Source organism: Bactrocera oleae, chromosome 3, assembly GCF_042242935.1.
Source record: "Bactrocera oleae isolate idBacOlea1 chromosome 3, idBacOlea1, whole genome shotgun sequence".
Classification (NCBI taxonomy): Eukaryota; Metazoa; Arthropoda; class Insecta; order Diptera; family Tephritidae; genus Bactrocera; species Bactrocera oleae.
In genome coordinates, this window is record NC_091537.1 from 11,650,237 (window position 1) to 11,673,763 (window position 23,527).

The following is a 23,527-nucleotide window of genomic DNA, read 5'->3' on the forward strand; positions in this document are numbered from 1 at the left end:
CGTTTCTTCTTCTCCACTGAACTGCTGAAAATTGATGTTATGTTATTTTGCATTTTAGGTGACGATACATACATATCCTTGTCTAACTATATATTATGTATATGTCATATACTATGGTATCTGTATATGTAGTAGATATAAAATACCAAAACTCTATTGGCCTAAATATGCATGCAGCTGCGTGCTCGAACTATTTTATTTCTGTAAACTAATCTGCAAAAAACTTTGTTTACCCAAACCAAAAGAATTTATTGAAACCAAATGGAAATACCATGTGATATTTATTTGAGATTTCAAGCTATGAAAACTTTAATTTTACTGCATATTGCGTGACTGAAATTGATTCTTCAATGCAATAAAAATTAGTTGACTATTACAACTTGAGCAGTCAAATAATATAAAAAAAAAATATTGAGAATCAATTATGGAACTTTATACCATTAATTCGCATCAGCATTGCAACAAAACTCACAAATACATGCAATTACAAAAAAAAAAGAAAGAAAAAAATATTTTAATAGACTAACAAAATTTTGAAAAATATCTGAATATCTCTGCACTACATCTCAGTTCAGTAATTAATTTATAGTTAGTTATTTTCGTACTTAAATGAATGAAATCAGCAGGGATTTGGTCTGAAATGAAAAAAAATTAAATGAAAATTAATTGTTTATATTTCCCCACCTTCTTATGTCATCAACGGTATTGAGAAGTAAATACCGTTTTCATTGGCGCCCGTACTTAATGACCTCTTTTATATATAATTAAATTTTTTTTTTTATCAAGCGCTAATTGCATTTGCGTAGATATATAAATACTTGACAATTCGTGGAATCCACACAAATCTAATTTGCATGCAGAAATACTGCTCTGTCTGAAAATGTAAATCACACGAAGTTAAATTTAGAATTTGGTCCAAAAAAATTTTAATTATACCATAAACAGAACATATTAAGTTTGCCATTAAGTGTATAAACCCAGAAGAAATCTTCGGAGACCCTTTAAGACATATATTATATATTAAATATAAATGATCGCGACGAGCTGACTAAATTTAGTCATGTCCGTCTGTATATAGGCGAACCAGTCCCTCATTTTTTGAGATCTCGATCTGAAATTTTGTACATGTCCTTTTCTTTCCAAGCAGCTGCTTGTTTGTCGGAACCTCTGATTTCCGATCATTAGAGGATATAGCTGCCAAACAAACTTAACGATGCAAAATCAAGTTTTTGCATGGAAAACTTGTTTTATTTGACACTATATCTTCACAAAATTTTGCATAGATTATTATTCAACAACAGCGCACCTCTGGTGCTCTTAGGACTACACCAACAATAGCCCTTAATGTCATTTTACACCCGTAGACGTTTCCGGCTGGTGCATTGCTGCGAAGTGCGCTCTAAAGCTCAATAAAGCTGAACAAGTAAGGGGTTCAAACAAGCATATGCCAAAATTGTCTCATCCTTCAACTGCATTCCGGAAAACTTGGATCAGTGCGTCGTCGAGGCAGTTTCTCTGTTCACATACCGACGAGGGATATGTGGATGGGGAAAAGTCGCTGGAGAAGAGGCGCAGTAAGTTCTTTCACGGATGGGTCGAAGCTATGAGGAAAGATTGGAGGGAGAGTTTTCTCTAAGGAACTTTTCGCCAATCTTAACTTTAGCTACCGGACCACTGAGATGTTTTTTAGGAAGAAGAGGCTGCTATTAAGGCGGTGGTTGAGATGCTGCTACAAAGTGCAGCTTCACTCCGACAGCAGAGCGGCAGTAATAGCGCTGAGCTCGCTAACTGTTACTTAAAGCTAGTCAAGAAGTTTCTGTCAGTAGAAATAGCATAAAGCTACTTCAGCATTAGACTCATTCCGGGACCTCTTCATTGCGCAGTCGCTGGCAACTTCAAAGCCAATGAGCTAGCCAGAAAAGCACCCTTGCACCGCTCACATTGGAATGGGACCGAGTAGGATCTCCATTAGTATCTTGCTTTCTAGCCCAGGACTAATAGACATCGCGTGCGCTTAGCGGGCGCTGGTCGACGACCCGCTCCTGTGCAACTGCAAGATCCTTTACTCACCAATAAATCTTTTGAAAATATATGAGTATATATAATATTAAAGCTATTTTAGAAGAAAAATAAGACACGCCAGTACTATTATTTCCAAAATCTTAAAAAAAAACACATAATCCATGCATATTAATCTAAAAATTAAATCTTAATTAAAGTGTTTCATTGGCCATTCTACCATCTAATCTCTCAATAAACGTCGACAACTGGTCGTAGTGCGGATAATAGAGAAAAACGTGTGCAGTAACAAATCCTTAAGACAAAAATATATTTTTTAGCACATACTTTACATCCTTTTCTATCTTTGTGATTAATGTCACTTTTGCTCCACTTTTATTCCGTCGTCCTTACACGACAACAACACAATATATGGAAATCACTATAATAATCAGCTAAGAATCAATCAGCTCTGCAGCTGCATTTTAAATGGAAATGCAATCACCTGTCTCTTGTTAACCACCATCAGCCAACTTTAGTCCAATTAAAAATAACCTTATTGCACCTACTCATTAACTCGTTCGACTTAGTGCAATCGACTCCCTTGCCAACCAGCCTATTTTTAGCTTGTGTACATATCAGCTTAACGTATAGAGTATATATATACATACACATAAGCGAAAACCTTTGAACTAAAATATCGACTACAACCAAGTTGGCGGCAATAAAAAGAACGTTGCATTTGTAACGAATCGCACCAGTTGAACGGCAAATGATTTTGCAAAATTTCTGCAACGTTGCGACATTCATCTGTGGAATTTCATAGCGCTACACAAAGAGCTGAACTGTAGAAGTGGGGGCGTGAGTTACAACAAGTGGTAAAGGCTTAACCTCTTCTCCCTCTGATTTTATACACCTGTGACACAATTTCCGTGCCTCTATGAAATTCTCGCTTTTATTTTTACTGCGGCTACCCCCTACCCCGCCTGTTTTGTTTCATTTCGTTTCAAGCAATCAATTTTATTGATTGGATTTCACTCGTTCAATATTGTTAAACCTGTGAGCTGTGTGCGTCCATGGTTAGGCGAGGTAGCGCTTTCAAAAATATACATTCAAACATACCTATGTACATGTAGATATGTGTATAGCATAGCCTAAGGCTGAAGGCTTCATGAGGAAGAATAAAACCTGGTGCAGCTTTAAAACTACGGCTACAGAAAAAATATTTGCGAGTATTATACATATTTACATTAATTTTATTAACATTATTAAGCGAGTATATTATCATTGGTCATATATACAGTAAATGAGCATTATTATTACTTTTATTTGCTACACCAACACAATTTCAATAATACTATCTTATACAATTTGAACCACACTATCAAAAAAGGTACATTTTAACGTTTTTTTATAGTAACACGTTATTATCTCGTTAAAAATAGGCTCCTGAGCCAATACAAGCATGCCAACACTCAATTCAATTTTTCATAGCCTTGTTATAAGCCTCGTCGTAAGCAAACAGCTGCCAAATACAGAAAAACTGGCATATAAACAAGTTGTAACCGTCTCGGAATTTTTTTTTTTAGATTCGGTACAGTTTAGATGCGCGTACAGTTTATATGGACCAGTCCACATCAAATTTGATCAGATGGTATGGCAAATAATTTGCTCTTTGACTTTTTGTAGCTACATATATTATAGGCGAGCATTCCAGCATCTCCCTTCAGTGTAATTAAATTTGAGATTACGGTGGCATCTCAGGAGCTTCTCATCTCACGCTGTATTTTTGACTAATTTAAATACAGGTGAAACAGGTTTTCTCTTGAGCATCAGCACAAATATTTCCGAACCCGAAGGCACAAGTTTGTTTCCTAATATAACTTTCCCGTTAAAAATATTCAACAAAATTTTTTTTACTCTCACTGTGTGTCGCTCTTAAAAATTGTATGCCGCATCTAATGCGGAATATTGAAGAATCATCATATGCTAAGTCTTTCTTGAAATAATGTGGAAGCTTATATATAATTTGTTCAAATTATCTTATGCCATTTTTCATTCACTTTCGTGAAGTAAGCACATCTCACTTGAAACAAGCACCTTAAGCTTCTCACCAACTACCAACAAATAATGGGTGAAAATAATAATAAAGCGCAGGAACGTTAAATATTTAACCTTTATGTACAAGTCCCCGAGTTCTTTTATTACATTATGTATAAATGCATATTTGTATTCGTGTTGGTGTAAGCAATGAGCAAAATTCTCTAAGTGGAAAATATAACGGTAGTTACATTTTAATTTATGGTTGTAGAGGATGTAAGCAGTTATGTTTGAACACTTCAGGTGAGAAAGCTTTACGATAATTGTTAGTGTAGAGCTGAATTAAACGACCGCCACAGGTAACAGAATATAATTTGCAGAAATAATGCAAAAAATTTACTGCAATGTTACCAACAGCATAACATGACACTATAGCCTGGCATGGCTAAGGTCACTCTTAGTAATTATTGTCATAAATGACCAAAAAAATTCAATATTTTTACAAGATATTATTTAACATACTTTAACCACAATAAATTAGTGCAAAAATATTTTAGGGACGGGTATTCGTTCGTATTTTTTCCGAGTTGTAAAGCAATTTTAAATAGAAATACGAAATTATCTGCTACAACCCATACATTACCAACATATTTTTTGACTATTAATTTTTCCATTGAAAGTGAAAGCGCAAAGTTAATTTTAGTTTCACTTTGAACTTTTCGACATCAAATTACACAGAAGCTTTATCCTTAAAAATTACTTCATATAATACACACACAAACGTGTGTTTGTCTATGTGTTTTGATTTTAATAATTATTAAGTTTTGCATATTGCACTTTTTTGGCTTTATTCACTGAAAGTTTTTCCACAACTGGAGTGCATTTCGATTTATTGCGCCAACAATTAACCCCGGCGTATACTTTACCGTGTTGGCAAGAAAATTACTAAACGCCGCCATAGCAGCTGTCTTGATTGCCTTCTTGCCTTTTATATGCGCATCTACGAACTTACTTTGAGAGATACCAATTTTTGTGTCGCGCAGATGTTCAACTTTTGTAAAAGCATATCAAAAGTTAGACAAATAAGTATTTAAGTACATAAGTTTGTAAGCATGTAAGTGAACTCAAAGTGTGATGGTATTAGGAGTATATTTGATTTTGTGCTCATTTCTTTAACGTTTTCAGTTTTCCGCTATTTGCAGATACTTAAAGCAGTTGAAGCGTTTTACTGGAATTACATGCAATGAGAAATGAATATTAATTAAATTATACGATTTTTAAATCTTGCAATACTAAGCAGCTGCCTAGCTTTTCCATTTCGTACTAAATTGAAATTGTGTAGTAGTGGTTAAAAGGTAAATAAAAAAGGTAAATTAAAAAAAGTAAAAGTGCTGCTTAAATATATTTATTTCCTAAAAATAGTAAATTCCGTTTTACTTTTTTCTGAACTTTTGCTTTGCAATTAAAATTGTTCATCTTTCTTTGGCACACATTTCAACCACAATTTTGCCGCTAGTCAACTCAGTACTTGCATACTACATTATTGTTTGTGTTTTGGTTTATTTTATGATTGCTTTGTATGTATGCTTCCTCTTTAGTGCTTTTTATTTGAGTGCACATCCTCAGGCACCACTTAAAATATGAAAATTTCACCAAACTTTCCATCAAAATAAAATTGTGATTCTTTGAGGTGAATGGCGACATTTAAGCAACAAAAACGTAAAGATAAAGAATTTTTAAACTAAAAACTTAAGAGTAAAACTCAAGCACAGCGAACTGGTACATTGCTCTGCAAAACAAACAAACGTATGCATATTTAAGTGTTCAAAAAACTTTAAAAATACATTAAATTATTGCATGAGCTGCAAAACTTCAATACGAAAGTTCAAAACATTTATTCTGACGCAACTTTGTTCGCTCAGCTGTAAACACAAATGTAGTAAAGCCGCTGGAACTACAATTTGTCACGAGTCATCTAACAAATTATCAAAATTTCACATCGCACATAAATTTCACAGCAATTCTTCTGATACGCCAGCTTAAGACAGCTTTCTTACTCTTCAAAACCATAACAAAAAATTCAAATTGCGACAAAGAAACGAGTGTTTGTGACTTGAAGCTGTAGCGCCACCAATGTCAGAGGATTTTGGCGTCGTCCAATGCAATAATACTATTATGACTGCTAATAACAGCAAAAACAACAATAATACTGTAAAAGATGAAATACATATAAGAAGAGTTTATTGCTACATTTGAGTAGCAGATATATAATAACACCAGTTTACAGTTATTTTGCGACTGTGATTTTAGATGCTGTTCCTTGCTAATTTTGGGTTGCTAAAACCGTAAATGATAGTCAAAATTTCCTAACACGTAGTATTTTTTGTGTTGTAGCCAAGGGGTGTAGGGGTCAAACCACCACCATTTACTTAAATGATAAAAATAACTGCAGGTGATGGAAAAGTTTTGAACTCAAATTCGTAATCAGGGCACCTCTAATACTCCCACAGATTTCTTAGCACATAAGTTGCAAAATTTTGTTTCAGATTTGTTGAGTAGTGTAACATACGCAAATGCATGAATTCAAAAGAAGATCCACTGTAAGCTTTAGTAATGCTAATACGATTACGTTAAGCAGTGAAGCGGCTACATTAGAAACTCATATGCGTATATACACGCATTTACATAGATTTTCAAGCATATCAACATCTGTATTCACATTAAAGCACAACAATTTGGAAGCAAATTTTTTCTTTCCGATTTCTTTTTTGAGACTTATGTGCATGCATTTGACCTTCGCATCACTTAATATTTATTTTTATTGTTTGTACAAAAGTTTAAATAAAAAGAAAAGAACATTTCAGTCATAGCTGCTAAAAAGTTGCTCATACGCCATGTACAACATTGCCCATTGTATGTGAATTGTGTTGTAAAGAGCCTTTCTTGATGTCAGTATTATTCAAGACACTTGGTAGATGGTTGAACACATATTTATCTTTTCTTTTTTTAGGTCCCTTGTGAAAACTATAGACGTTATGTAGAATTGTAGCCTCAAAAAGCTTACTAAAAGAAAACTATACTGCTTATTTTGTTATATAAAAATATCAGAAAATAAATTTTATGTTAGGATTTTGAAGGCGTGATATATGTGTATATATCAAATTATATACTTAGATAAGTTTATAAAGTATATTCTAATAAATTAAAAATATTTAGCATACTTTATTAGTATTTTCCATTAAATCAAAGATTTGCGCCAGTACAACGTCATGCAAACGAAAAGATTTCATACAACTTATCAAAAAAAAATGACGCGCCTTAGACTCAATTTTCTCTAAATTATTGCTTTAACACCATTTTACTGGTGACTTTGAGAAACCGCAAATAATTCACGCAAATTTTCCAAGAATCTCAACACACAAAAATGTCACATTGAAAGATGAAAATAACGCAAATATGCCTAAACTTCGTCGATAAACAGCACTAACGCCTCTGCCGCAGACATATTTATTACTTAAAAGTAATCATAACATTTTGACAGGCATCACTGAATGGCGTTTTGTGTAGGCTTTGCGAAAATGTCAAAAGTTGACTGCTTCCCAATAATCACAGGGGCTGCTGCTGCAGTGGAAATCAAGCAGTGCGTGTGCGTGTGCCCACAGGTTAGGGTGACAAATGATAGCAACAAACTGTGCCGCAATTACAAACAATTCTTTTAAATTGAGCTACATTGTAAGGCATGTGGGCGTCTGCTCGTGACTACCGTTGGCGCTACGCCTGCACATAATGTTCCTTGTGTGGGTGTGAAACGTAAAGGGAGCTGTTTTATAGGTGCTTTAAAAGCATGGCTTATAAATAAAAACTAAAATCATATTTAATATAAAAAAAATTTTATAAATATTTGGCTTTTACTTTGGCATTTAGGGGTTTTTAATATCTTAAATTTATAGTAGAATATTTTAGATAAAAATTTAATTTGCTTTAATTTTAAGCTTTTATGTGTACCTAAAGAACGATTTGCTTTTTAGCGTAAAATAAAATTTAATTAGGAACCATTTTATTACAACAATTAAGAATTAAAACGCCTTGTCGACTTATTAATTTCAAATTTGAGTAATTTTTTATTTTCAAAAGGATTATTTGATGCAGAATAATCAATTTCTAGCACATACATATCCGTACCAACATATCTGTTTAAGACTGCCCTTTCAGAACAAGTTAGTAGTATCGTCCTATAAGAGTTTATTTCGCGCAAGAAAAATAACAAATTTGTATATTTCTCATTATTTTATATAATATTAAGCATTGTATTAATTAATAAAACCATTCAGGTTTATTGTGTAAGTTTTGAAAACAAAAATAACAGACTGCTGCCCGCACGTGCTACTAGCGAAATTATTTTTTATTTAATCGCACATAAAAGTATAAAGGCAATAAGTAAAAAATAATAAATAATATATTTATTTTTATCTTTCTAGATTAACTCTGTGACACAGGCGATCAAGGTGAAATGAAAGTTAATGTGAGAGAACGTGCTGAATCACACTATTGGATTGTAAGTAAAAATTGTAACTTATATCCTCACTTAAACTTCTTTGATACTTTCTAACAGTCATAATTTCTGAAAGGATTTTTATATAGAAATTTGTAGATTTTTGAAATTTCAAAAATTTTTAATAAAGTTCGCGGAAATTTTTGAAATTTTTAAACGACAAAAATGCCAACCATTTAACATAGTTCAATTTAGCTTAGATAGCACTTCACTTCTACATTAAAATTAATTAGAACATAAAAATTTCCGAGTCTTTTGTTGAACTTGCGAGGGATTTCTCTCACAAAAATTATAATATCTTCTTTAAACACGAAAACTTTGTTAATCATAACACATCTAATAACAAAAGTGACTTCAACCATTCTAGAGTTTCGCATAACAATCACATAATATAAATACTGACTAAAGTTGCGTTTTCTTCATAACCGAGAAGAAATCTTGAATAATTAAGCTGAATTTATAAGCATTTTACCCATTTGAAAGACAACCGCACTATTTGTTGTATTTCTTAATTTCAGTGTGTTCATGAGCCTGTCACGAGACAGCAAATGTCATGCCAAACCCTTCGAAGTTAATTATAAATATTATTAATATTTTTTTTTATTATGGTCTCTCAAATAGATCACATAACGATGACTTGGTCTGCGCATTAATATATATTAAAAAAAAATAAATATATTTTAAAACATATCTATTTTTATCTTTCTGTTGTAAAACGCAAAAACTTACTTTATACGCTTATCCATTAAAATCAGCTAAGATAAAAATAAATTTCGAATTGTTTCCAAACAAAATTAATATCTATTATATTTTGTATCTTATATGCGCAAAATTTATTTTAGAATTTATATTTATTCGGTAATACCGAATTAGCATGCACAATGAATTTACTAATGAATAAGAAACACAAACAACTAAATAAAGCAAACATGTACAAATAAACAACCACAATACGTGAGGGTAAACAATTTGCATGCAAATGCAACGCGCGAACATATAAACATATACAAGGGCAGATTAAATGAACAACGCTGAATAACGGCGTATTTGCTCACAAGTATTACCACCGTTGCACAGACTAGGTGCAGAAGGCAAGTAAATTTGCACACATATTGGCCGCAACCGCAATACACTCCTGTAGCAACAGTTATGTGTGTGTTCTTGTGGATATGAGGCTGAATTACCACTTAGCTGTCGACGGTATTTCAGTGTTGCCGCTTGGCAAGCGAATGAAAAATTTATATAAGAGTGTAAAAGATTGCATTTTTAGTATATAAAAACCAAACATTGTTTTCACAAATGCCAAATTTATGAAAAAATTAGTTTTATATTGATATTTTCAGCAAGAAACTACATATGTTTTCGAAGCATACTACAGTATCATATTTTTGCAGAACACAGTTATACTCTGAACAGGGTATATTAATTTGCCATGATGGTTGTAACGCACAAAAGGAAACGTCAGAGACCCTATACAATGTGTATAAAAATTATCAGCGTGATGAGCTGAGTCGATTTTGCCATATCTGTCTGTCTGTCCGTCCGCCTACCTGTAGCTATATACGTGAACTAGTCACTCAGTTTTTGAGATATCGATCTGAAATTTTGCACACGTCCTTTTCGTTCTAAGAAGCTTCTCATTTGTCGAAACCGCCGTTATCGGATCACTAAAGCATACAGCTGCCTTACAAACTGATTGATCGGAATCAAGTTTTTGTAAGAAATGTTTGTATTTGTGAAGGGTATTATAGCTGCAGTGCAACCGAAGTTAACCTTTTTTATGTGCTTTCTTCCTAAAATTAAGTGTCAATTTTAATCTCAAAAAATTATTATCATCAATTTTCGGTTTAAATGGCAGCACCGGCACAATAACTCGTGTCCGCATTAGACGCAAAACACAAATAAATTACAAATACAAATACACATAGGTATTTATGTATTACCCGTCAAATGTAAATATTTAGATGATGTTACTGTTAACATTCGTTTCATATACACAAGCATTTGTATGTATGCATTGGAGTAAATTTTTGGTTAACATCAATACCCGGATACATGGTGTTGCCACACCGAGATACTGCTGATTTGTTGACTGCCAAAAAACATAATTTTCCATACAATTGTAAAACAATAAAAATCAATCGTCACTTGAAAGTTCATTTTTGGTTTGCATTCTAACGTATTCTGGTTGTGCCGTTATGTTGAGTCAATACACACAGCCAACTAAACGCTCACTTTGTACACCTTGGCAGCGTGCCAATACAACTGAAAAATCTAAAAGTCGTAGGAAAAACGAATGCATGCCAAAAGATAACCGAAAACGTCAGCTACAGTGCAATGTGCAAAGTCTGCCTAAATGTTGTCCATTAACTACTGTTTGCTGGAATTATTTGTTGTTTGCCCGTTATGTGGTTTCAGTTTTCGCCAACTCATTGCGAGTGTGACATGCCAAAAACTTTTCACTTGGCTTGAAAGAATTGCATTCTTGCATGCTAACCAGCACAGAATTCGTGCTTAAATTGTCATCAATTTGCAATATAATGACAGCAGGCGGCTGTCTAAATGATTCTATGCGCCGTGGGCTTGAGATATTAAGGCGTCATTAGCGTGCACAATTGACGACAATCAAATAGGGGCGTGCTGTAATTACATTCGTTCTTGGCAGACAAGCGTTGCCAGTAGTGCCACAGAAGAGCATATTAAGCCTGCGTTGAGTGACTTATGTAGTTTACAGTTAATTAGCGATAATTGTAATGTTAGCGGTTGGGTTTAAATAGTTCATTTCTTTCTTTGCTCTCCTACGGCCAACTTTTAATTCGAATCTGGTATCAAGTGATTACTACCTATTCCTGACTATGGCGAATGATTTTACTGATGCAAATATCACCTCAAGGGAAGCTTGTGAAAATCGACTGTCCCAGTTTTTTCTCAGTAGGGACTAGGGTTTCTATGAGACCGGCATTGTGAAAGTACCTACAAAGCGGCCAGTCGAACAATATAGTGCAGTGCATATTTTACCTAAATCGGATGCTCCTAAATATGCTAAATAAAACTTTCAAAATGCAAAAATAATGGTTTGTTTTTACTAGACCTTATATTTAAGATAATCTGCTGATCTTCTCTATCACTATTTGATATTAAATTGAAATTGTAATTAATAGTAACGATGATTAAATGGTTTGTACATTCCACTGAACCTCAGAAACATATTTCAGGTGTAAGGAATTGTGTAGATGCACCGAGTTTTCAAATAAATTATACTTTCTGCACCGCTTTCTTATTAGATTTAGTAGCCCGATCAAGTTTAGTGGTTCTCTAAACGCAATCTTCACATTTTTTTGCAAGTAGAATATAGCCTAAATTATATAAAATTAACGAGCTCAACTTTTTTTATATGAAACTATTTATACAAAACCTTAACGAAGCACCTGTGTGTAACGTGGCGTATGAGCAATACTACTTTCACTTATATTTACATTATATCTAACAAATCTGTAATGCGCCTTGAAATCAACACAAATTAGCTGAGGTATTTTATGTCCAATCTCGTTAGTTCCCCTTAATAGAAAGTGACTTCCCTAAAGCGGCACTGCCAAAAAGCATGTATAATATTATATTACCAAGTAAATTGTGTTACATATTCAGCATAATAATGCATTTACTTGTAGTTGTAATTGCAAAATGCAATTACAAACTTAAAACACCTGCAAGGTTAAGGACTACTCATATTTATACTCGCATAACAATTTCAAGGATCGGCGACCCTGTTGCCACTATTGAATTTCATGCAGTAAGAAATATTACTCCAATTAAAATTTTCAACCAATGCTGAAAAAGTAAACGCACATGAAAATAATACTTCACAGAGCGCCAAGCCCAGTTAACCATGAAAACCAGTTGCAATTGCACTTGTAACAAAAACAAACTCACACAAACATATGAGTAACATGTCGTTCGAGACACCAGCTCATTTTGTTGATGAGTTTGGCGATTATTCAGAATGAATGTCATTAAATGGTAAATAATACACACGATTAAATAAATATGTACAAAAGTCGTTGCATTCGAAAAGTTGCTCATACGCTACGTCATCTGTGCTTCAGGCTTTGCCGCTGATTTTTTTTTATATAAAAGAAAGTAAACATACAAAAACTAATCACTCATATATTTTATATTTTTTACAGACCATATTTTGGTGTGCCTTGGGTGCAATTGTCATAGCTGGTATCGCTGTAATATCATATTGGATACGACGATGCAGGTAGGTTAAATAAAAATATTTACCTTATTCGTATATTTTTATAAAATAGTTACTTTGTATTAAGTACCGAGTTTACTCAAGACGGAATTTGTATTAATCTCCTAATTGTAAGCTAATTAATTAATAACGAATACTCTATTGATAAACAGTAACTCATTAGCAAAACATATTATTTATATATATTTTAACAAATTACATAATTATATGACATAAATATCTGTAAATAGACTAGTTAACTAAAAATAATAGTTACTTAGAGCAATATTTTGTTATATCAACCATTGGTGAATTAATATCCATTTATAATGTTTTTTCTGAGCTTTTGACTTTGTGTGAATACTCATAGCGAAGTGGACATATAGTTATTGTGTAGATATATGTTTAATATACCTACAAGTACATACATATGTATGTGTGACTAGAGGAATATATGCTATACAAATTAGTGTGTGTGTGTAAATGTTTCAATCATCGCTATAGACTCATACATATAAACGCCAGTTAAATTAAAATTATAAAATCCCAACACGCATTTTGAATGCCATTGAGAGGGTTTTGAAATTCACACGCATTCGTTTGCCTTGTAAACCTTGCATTGTAGCGCGGTAACTGAATGTGATGCTAAGTATGAACTCGGTTTTTGAAGAATGCAGTGTACATTGACACTGGCATGAAGGCGGAACTTGTAGCTTTTTATACTTTGGCACAATACTCAACAGTTAGAAGGTTGCCACCTGCTAAAGAATTTTAAATAAAAAAAATGGGTAAAATAAAAATACACTAAAAACTGACAGGATTTTCAAGCGCTTACAATTGAAAATTTTTTTGCATGCTTGCCACCGACCACAAAAATTTTAATTTAACAAAATTATATGTAAAACAAATTATTGCAATATGGCTATAAAACTGGTTCGTATATATCAATTGAATTGAACGCATAAATGTAGGAGAAGGACTAAACAGGTGTAAAATAAATTTCTGTCCAAAATATTTTTGTGCTTGGCTTTCGCCTGTTGGGAAAATTCAGCGAATATATATTTAGAAAAAAGTATTCTATACTAAAATATCGGTATTCAATTTAAGGTATTTGAAATACATTGCAACATTTTCAAAACAGCCGACTTGAGTATCAGAAAAGTCACCTATTACTTATGCCTCTGCTTATTGAAAAATAAAAGACCAACAATGACTCTTAGTGGTTTTGACTTTAAGGTGTGAAATTTGAAAACAAAATCGATTTATTTTTCATATTTTAATACAATAGGTTGGAAAGTAACCGACTAAAATTTTATATCGATCCTTTATATAGTGTTTGAGTTACAGCCTTCTAAAGTGTAACAGCTCCATCAGTTTATCTTTAAAGGCGTTTTTCTCAAAACTACATTTTTCTAATTTGCTAGAGTGTTTACTCGATGACAAATGATTCGATCACTAACATGTTCTGTCTGTAGTTCTCAATACAATGGCTTAGCAGTTTTTTCATCTGATCAGATATTGAATAATTAGCAGGTCAAAAACAACGAAAATTTTGGATAAAATTGAGATTGTTTTTAATAAGCCGCCATTTTGTTAATTTGTGTATTTTTTCGACTGTGGGTAATTGTACGTACAATAGCTTTTAGAAGAGAATCACTGCAGCATCATCCTTTTTTAGCGGCGGTGAAAATCGTGTGTAGTGCAAAAAAATATTTAATTTTTTCTATACAAATTTTACTGTGTCTTCTCAAAATATAATATTTATAAATACATATACCCTTAGAGTTTGACAAAAATTTACTTAGCAATTTTTTTCTGTTGTAATTTACAAAAATTGCCATTTTTAGACTGTCACACTAGGTGTGCCCCTTAAGGTATTTTTATCGTTGTTCTGAGCACCAAATTTTTCTGTACAACCAACAACAAAGATTTCTTTCACATTTAGCATAGCAAATGAGAATTTATGCATTTCTATTTTAAGAGGAAACAAGTTATAAAGAATTATATTATCTAAAGATATATATATATAAAATCTAGAAGCACTAGTAACTGCCTGGAATGGAAATAGAGCTATTTATTCACTTGAGTGCAGTGCTCATGATAGGTCCACGTGTGAGCTGAATAGCGAACATATGCAAGCAAAGCCTATACGCCAATAAGTATGCATACATTAAGTGCTTAAGTGTGTACAAAGGAAGGTGCATGTGTATACACACATATGCACATGAAAATATTAAGCCTCTCGGCCACGAAGACAAATGGCAACGTGACGCACTTACTAACCAAACCGTACCATAGTTGAGTGCCAATTGGCATATGAATATGGCGAAAGAAACAAAAGCACAGAATGGACTTACCAACACTTACTAACTCGAAACAATTTTTGCATATGAATATATGGTATGTGTATACACCTTCATTGTACGCGAAAGGCTTTAGTACTTTTTTAAATAACTTTTATGTGCTTGCAAATAAAAGAAACGGCTTTTAAAGCGCCCAACGCGATAGTAAGCGCTACCTTGACGGCAATGACAGCGACCACGAAAGCGGTTGGCGATTATCTGCTGTTGTTGACAAGTTCAAGTACAATCATGCCAACCGAAATGTAAATAGAAATGCTCAAGGAGGAGCAAAAAATTAAATGAACACACATTTGATATACACATATATATATATATATATGCCACACAGGTAACTTTGACCAACAATGGCAACATGTGGCGGAAAAAAACTGCCGCTAACGCTAAAGAGGATGTATTTAAATAACCATATATTTTATCATGCAATATACATTAATAGCGACAGCAACACACATGTTAATTGAAACGCCCAAAACAGGCTTATGCAACAACGCAAACAGCATTCAAGGTTACAAACGTTACATACATACACACATATACTATGAATATAATAGTTATAATTCAACCATTGTAAAGCCACGCGCTATTCGCACATACCTACACACAAACAATTGACAGACTGACAAGTAAATAATATCAAGCAGCAGCGTCGCCAAACAATCAGGCACGACATGCCTTTTTAACACACACACACATGCAGAAGCACAAAAAATATATGTCCGAAAGCAGACAACCTTTGGTATATGTCAACTGACATTTCGACAGGAAACACCCCCATAATAAATGGCAATACGCAACTGAAATAAACATTAAACCATTGCCATCAAAGTAATGACTCTTAAATTTATGGTGGACAAGTAAATAGTGCAAAACGGGGCGCAAAAACAAAATCAAATAAAAAGCGAATTACAACGAATAGCATTTAGGCCCAAAAGGTCAGCGTAGGCGTACAGCAAAAGGTGAAAGGTATCGCAAGCGAAACAAAAGAGCAAGAGTTGCCAATGTTTTTTTTTGCTGGAAATAAATCTGCAATTAGTTGGGAACATTAAGTGTCATAGCCTTAAATGAAAACTAAATAAAATAAATGTTTAATATTAATAGAATAATATAATAAAAAGTGTTCGAACCCAACTTTTCTGAAAACGGAAACTCTACAGCTGCACACCAGCTCGACATTAAATAAACATTTTAAATATATATATATAATATAATATATGTCCTTTATATAAATATATGTAAAAAATCCAATAAATATAAATTTCAAATGTCGACATAATAATTTCCTTTCGTTCATATGGCAACGCCAAAAACATTCAAATCATTTTTTTTCTTTGTAATATATTTGTAGGCGTCTAAAGCAGCCACAAACCATTTATATATATACTTAAAGTATAGCAATAATATGCTTTGCTTTGTCCATATGGCAGCATTTGAAAAATGGAAATGAATTAAAATTTTTATAATTTTATTTTTTTCACAATTTGTTTGTAGACATTTAAAGCAACCACCATCAAAATAAATATAAATTACACATATGGCAACATAAATTTTTTTTGTAAATATGGCAACGTGAAAAAATTAAAATTTATTTATTTTTTCAAACAATGATTTTGTTTGTCCATATGGCAACGTTGAAAAATGCAATTGAATAAAAATAATATGAAAATATTTTTTTCTTTGCAATTTGTTTGAAGGCATTTAAAACAACCATATTCAAACTAAATATGAATTTAAAATATGGCAATATTATGATTTATTTTGTCCATATGGCAACGTTGAAAAATGCAATTGAATAAAAATAATATGAAAATATTTTTTTCTTTGCAATTTGTTTGAAGGCATTTAAAACAACCATATTCAAACTAAATATGAATTTAAAATATGGCAATATTATGATTTATTTTGTGCATATGGCAACTTCAAAAAATGCAAATTAATGTTTTTTTCACGATTTGCTTGTAGGCATTTAAAGCAAACACAATCAACAGTCAACGAAAATATGTAAATATAACAGCAATATATGTATAACAACTAAACTAAATACAGACATTAAGTAAAATATTTTAGGCTAACAAATTCAGGGCCAATTATTAGCGCTTGGCGCCCGCTAACCATTTGGTCAGCGTCATTTCACGCCCATTTCTTCCACTCCCCTCCCAGTCTAACTTATTACTCTATAATCGTATATATATATTGTATATATATATATATATATATATATGTATATATTATATGCACTTACCTATCACTATATTAGCTGACATGTTGTTGTTAATGGCTCGCTGTTAAGGACACGACATATTGTTATATTCAACCTTTTTTCGTGTTCATTAGCTTCAAGTATATTAGCGGGAAAAGGAATTTAGTATAATTTAGTTAGCGCCGAGTTGTAAAGCGAGTCACAACACGTATACCTGGAAATAGAGTTTGATGGAAAATTTATTTCTGCGAAAATTTTACGCATAAAACTTGTTTGACATTTGATTCTACACAGGCAAAATATAACTTAATTAAACGGTATTAAAGTTTTTGTAGTTTTGTTGATTGTTGTACTGTTAAGTGCCTCAAAACAGTTACTTGATCAATAAAAGTGTTACAGGTGCTTCTCGTGTGAACTTTATTTGCTACTAATTAATTGTTGCTCATACGCCACGTTGCACTTCTAAGAAGCGTTTGGATTTTGAGCAATCTTTCAAGCAAATTAACATATTTGACATTATTGCTGGCAATTAAATTAATACACAATATTTACATTAATCTGGATTTGCAAAAATAGATGTATTTACTATATGCAACCTCTGAGGAGATTAATTTAAATATTTTCATTGCTTGTGGTGTTTACGATATATCGAGTGTTGCTTTTCATTCTTGTTTGGCAGTACCACAGGTGTGCACTAATATAAAATTTTCACAATCTAACCAACTTATTTGTTTTATAGCCAGTACTTCTAGAATCAAGAAGAAACTCAATGGTTTATTTCAACATTTTTCTGAAGTGATTAGAGTTACGTTCAACAAATTGTGAAGAACATTTATTATATTTTTTGAGAGACATATAAGGATTTTAAATTAGAATTTTAGAATAGCGTTGATCGGTAAGGAGTTTTATACTAAACTTACGATAAAACAAAAAAACGTTAACTTCAGCTGCACCTAAACTATAATACCCTGCACAGGTGCATTTTTTATAGCATTTAAGAGTATAAAAAGATATTTATCTGGATTGCGCTCGCTCAGTTTGTATGCCAACTAGATGATACAGCGGTTCGATCTGAATGATTTTTTCGGAAATTGTGACATTGCCTTCAGTAATAAGGCATGACACATTCTGTTAAAATATTTCATCAAATAAAAATGTTTTCCCAACAAGAACTTAATTTTTACCGATCAGTTTGTATGGCAGCTATATGATATATTTGTCCGATATCGACGGTTCTGACAAATGAGCAACTTCTTGTGAAGAAAATTACGTGTGCAAAATTTCAGATCGCTATTTCAAAAACTATGGAACTAGTACGGGCATATGTACTAAAAAAATGTATGCTCATGCCACAAATATTTCAACCAAAAATTGGTGAGAAACAGTTAGGTGATGTGCATAAATATATGCAACAGCATATATTTCTCTCAGATGAAGAAACCCATTGCCATTTTGCCATTTTGAGTTGTACCGCTTTTGTGTACGCCTGTACTGTCCAATAGTATAATGCACTTGTCACTCATACGCCATGTCGCACTTATAATTCAAATGTTATTCAACACCTGCTGTTGACATTACTAACGAAATGGTTGCTGCTTTTCTACTGAATTCAAACAATATTGTTTTAATCTAACAAACAGCAACTAATTGACCTCAACCCACTAAGCTGTGAATATAAAACCTGCATACAATGCCAAGTGGCCAACCGCTTGCAATTCACATACTGTGTTCACACAGTACGAATTGGCTGCAGCGTCGCCGCTATTGCTAGCATGGCGTAGTTGAACTTGTCATAAAAATTAAAAATCAATTTTTTAATCCGGTTAGTGCCACAATGACAAAGAAAGCAATAAAGAAATATGTCAGCAAAGGCTTTACATACATGTGTGCGCTGTTGGACGCAGCAACGCCGCAAGCTGGCAAACGTGCTGAAGCGTTAAACCAAACACATATGTACGATAGAATTGTACATGTGTGTATGAGTATATACATATATTTGTAAAAATATTAACATACAAATTTACATGTACGCCAAACCACACGTGTATGTGTGCTTAAAATGGAATCGATTGCAGTAAACCCATTACGCGAGCTTAACAGTCAACAAGAAACCGCAATGCTCACCACTCCAGCATTTCACCTACCTTTAAATACACACATACCATGTACATGTGTGTGTAAATATATGAATGCACCGAAGAGGCAAAATAGTGACTACCAAACCATAAAAAGACAATAACAATAAAGTGAAATTCAATATTTTTCGCTTTAACCAATATACTTTCGGCGAATTGGTTTCATTGTGAAACGCGAGTCGACGACGTGGCGATCGAAGAAATAGTGCTGGCGGAAAATTTAATTTTTATTTTTGCATTTTTCTACAAATTCGATAAAAATTATTACGGAGTAATTTTATTTATGACACGTCGATTGACAGCCGCGCAGTAGTGCATTAAATAATTTTAAATATATATATATACATATAGAATACATGTATGTGTTTGCTTATCCGTGCGCTTAAGAAAGCGTATATAAATTAAAAGCAACATTTTAAAAAAGCACAAACGCGATAAAATTGCAATGAAGCGTGAAAATGTAAATACGCTGCGAAAGTATTGGACGACCTTGACTATAGTACGTGTGAAATTGTTTGAAAAATGCCAGCGGCTTAAGGCCATAAAGCAATAAATGCATAAATAAATGCATAAATAAATACAGAAATACATAAATACAGTTATGTGCATGTGTATGTGCAAATAAAAAAGCACTTCCGCTTAATTTACATGGAAAAGCACACTATGGGCTATGAAAAATCCACATCCATCCACAAAAAGCCATCGAAAAATTCCACAGTGAATAAAAATTAATAAGCCATAACTACAAGTACAAACACTTGAATATTAAATAATATACGAGAAAAAACTCAAAATAAACCTTCAAGTAAAAAAGTAATGTAAAGTAAGTTGAAAGTCAGAGTCAAAGTCAACGCCACCGACCAAACGGAAAATTTCCGTAAAAGTAAAAGTAATTTCACAGCATGAATTTCAATTAGCAAAAAGCATATTTAAATAGAACGGAAATATTTCGCAACAAAAAATAAATAAAAAAAAAACGAAATCATAAACGGACAGCATTAGCCTAATTATTTTTAAAGAAAAATTACTCTAGTTATAATGCAATAAATGATAGCAACCCACCGCTCGCCACAACTATCTGTCCAACAGCATACGCACACATTCAAAAACATTTGCTAAAATACACGTAAATACCGCAAGCTTTGGTTGTACGAAATGATGAGCGACCAGTTAAACTAACTGTACTAGTTTATGCTTTAATAGCGTATTGTCACGTTAAAACCGAGTTACTTCATGTTCTAACCACGACGTTTTTTTTTCTACCCATTTGACTTATTTTAACCATATACTCTTTCCCCGCTGGTCGAAATGTTGTGTATGTATTTCAAAGCTTATCTAGCAGCAGTAGGAGTAGGGAAATGAATGTAATGAGGCGCACGCGAAAGTTATATTATATGTTCGCGTGTCAGTGGCAAGCCTTGACCCCTTTTGAACTACTCGTCGCGGCATACTGAGCTGTCTAATTAGTGCAAACGCACTGAAGTTTCAGGTTGTAATTTATAGAGCAAAATTTGTGCACAAAAAGTTCACGAAAACTGGCAATACATATCAGATGAAATGAAATGCAATTGGTGGGAAATTTTGTGAAATTCAAAAATAATTAAAATTTTAAGTTTAAAGTTATTACAAGCGAGTTGAATTAACAGTTAACAGTTAGAAATCAGTTTATATGATACATTAATATGAGAATTAACATAAATCTATTTATATGATATATGAGTATATATAAGTTATTATCTTATGTAAAGAAGTTACTTCTGTAAACAAAAAATAAATACCCAGATATAATCAGGGTTGGAACAATGCATTCAAAACTTATTTAATTAATATTTCAATTAAATTTTTTCTTCTCTTGTTTGTAATCTAGAAAATCTTAATTAAATAAATTTCAAATTTCTTATTCTAAATACCAAACTGTAAAATCAAAAATAAATGTTTACTCTCAAACACCGGATTGAAAAATTAAAAATTAATTTTTAATCTCAAGCACCGGATTGAAAAATTAAAATTAATTGTTAATCCCAAATACCGAATTTATACCAAAACAAGATTTAAGTATTTAGTACCGCAGAGTACTCCATTACAGCCATTGAATACTGGTAAACTTATATCATTTGACTAAGTTGAGAAAAAAACTAAGTTTCTACGGCGCCCTAATAATATTATTATCATTCTTCGATTTTGATAAAATTAACTAAATAATTTCGTTAAATATGAAACTTTTGCTTGGGTTATCTACTCACTTCAAGAGAGATTATGCAACTCAAAACCGATATTCTACTCGTATACTGTGTTGATAACGACACCAAAATGACAGTTTGAATTACTGGTTGTCAGAAGTTAAACGAAAAGCAAGAAAAGACCGCTCCGACTGCTTTTTTAGACGACGGTAAAATTTACTTTTTTTTGCGAAATCGTAAATATTTGAGGTTCTTTCAAGCAATATTAGGTTGATGTGATTCTAAATCCACGATTGGATCACGTTTTTCATAATTTCATAACTGTAACTATAGAGTTCACATTTGAAACCATTTTGCAGATGACAATTTATTTGGTATAAAATAAACAGGAAGTATATTTTCGAAAAATGTCAATTATTGTACAATAACTTAATTCTGATTTGTATGCATTAAAAGGGAATATTAAGTCTGTTACGAACTTTGTAACATTTAGGTCGGAGACCCTGTATTTTATATGTATAAATAATCAGCGTGACGAGCTATATCGATGACCGTCTGTCTGTGTGTATATAGGCGAGCTAGTTCCTTTGTTTGTAAGGTCTCAATCTGAAATTTTGCATAGACCCTTTTCTTCTTTAAAAACTGCTTCTTATGTTGTCAGAATCACTGGTACCGAACCACTGTAAGATATAGCTGCAGTACAATCTGATCGTTCAAAATCAATTCCTTGTATGAACAACTTTTTGAATTAACAAGAGATCTTTACAAAATTTGGCATGAATTATTTCTAAAGATAAAGCTACCATCTCCGAAGATATTGTTCAGATCGGACCACTATAGCATGCAGCTACCATACACATTGATCTTCGACCGGTTACGTTTTCCGATTTAGTTTAGCTGCTATAAGAAATGCACCTGCGATACATATAACTATATATAGCTTCGGTGCAGCCAAAGTTAACGATTTTTTTGCTTTCATCTATTTTGACACAGTCATTTAATCGGTCAAGCGCGCACTCAATTCGACACAGATAACCAATAAACACGTCAGTAAATGTCAAAGTCGCATTAGAACACATCAATAAACATAGAAATAATCGCACATTTAAAAAATACATACAGACACAATAAAAACAAATAACAAAAAAAAAACAGATACAACTAATACACACTTGCTGACACTGCTTTAGACCAGGACAACAGGCACTACATACATACATATGTGTGCTTATGGTCACCACACGTAGTGAATTGTAAATCAACTACAATACCACTACAACCACGCAGCACCAGTTCAATGAAAATTCATTGCATAGCGCAAGGGGAGAGGCATTAAATAAAAAACAAACACACAAATAAATCAAAGAATATTTGTTGCTTTAAAATATACCTAGCAATACACAAATGTAGTGGCAATGCAATCGGCGGCAAGCAGGAGGACAATCTGATTACTCTCAGTGACGATTTAATGACCAATTTTATGTATGTGGGTGAATGTGTGGGCATGTGTTGTGGGAAGGCCAAGTCAATGAAAGCACCACCGCCTTATCACACAAGTCATACGACCTTTAATGACACATTAATATCTACTCTTCAATCCCAATGCACAACAACAAGTGATCAATGGCATTGAAAGCTTTTCGAGTGAATTAAAAATTAGTCAATATTAAAAAAAAGAAAAACAGGGAATAAAAGGTGGAAAAATAGTCTTTGAAAGATGTTTTGAACCGATTACTCTATTATAGCGTTAGCATAGGGTAAGCTATCAGTAATATTCTTCAAAGTTTAATTAAGATATCGCAGATAAGTTGCCAATGATTTTAAG

General features: G+C 32.8%; 1 protein-coding gene across 7 annotated transcripts in view; it reads left to right on the forward strand.

Annotated features, from left to right (window-relative positions):
• Positions 1-23,527, forward strand: part of Slob (Slowpoke binding protein) — a 70,731-nt gene that overhangs the window by 17,630 nt on the left and 29,574 nt on the right. For 3 of the 7 annotated variants that reach the window (XM_070107490.1, XM_070107491.1, XM_070107492.1), the window contains exons 1-2: positions 8,569-8,593; positions 12,775-12,851. In XM_070107490.1, coding sequence (XP_069963591.1) covers positions 12,846-12,851 — 6 coding nt within the window. In that variant the 5' untranslated portion in view covers positions 8,569-8,593; positions 12,775-12,845. Of the gene's footprint in view, positions 1-8,516; positions 8,594-12,774; positions 12,852-23,527 lie in introns of those variants that run through there. The other 4 variants (XM_036366438.2, XM_036366439.2, XM_070107493.1 and 1 more) reach the window with 2 other exon arrangements.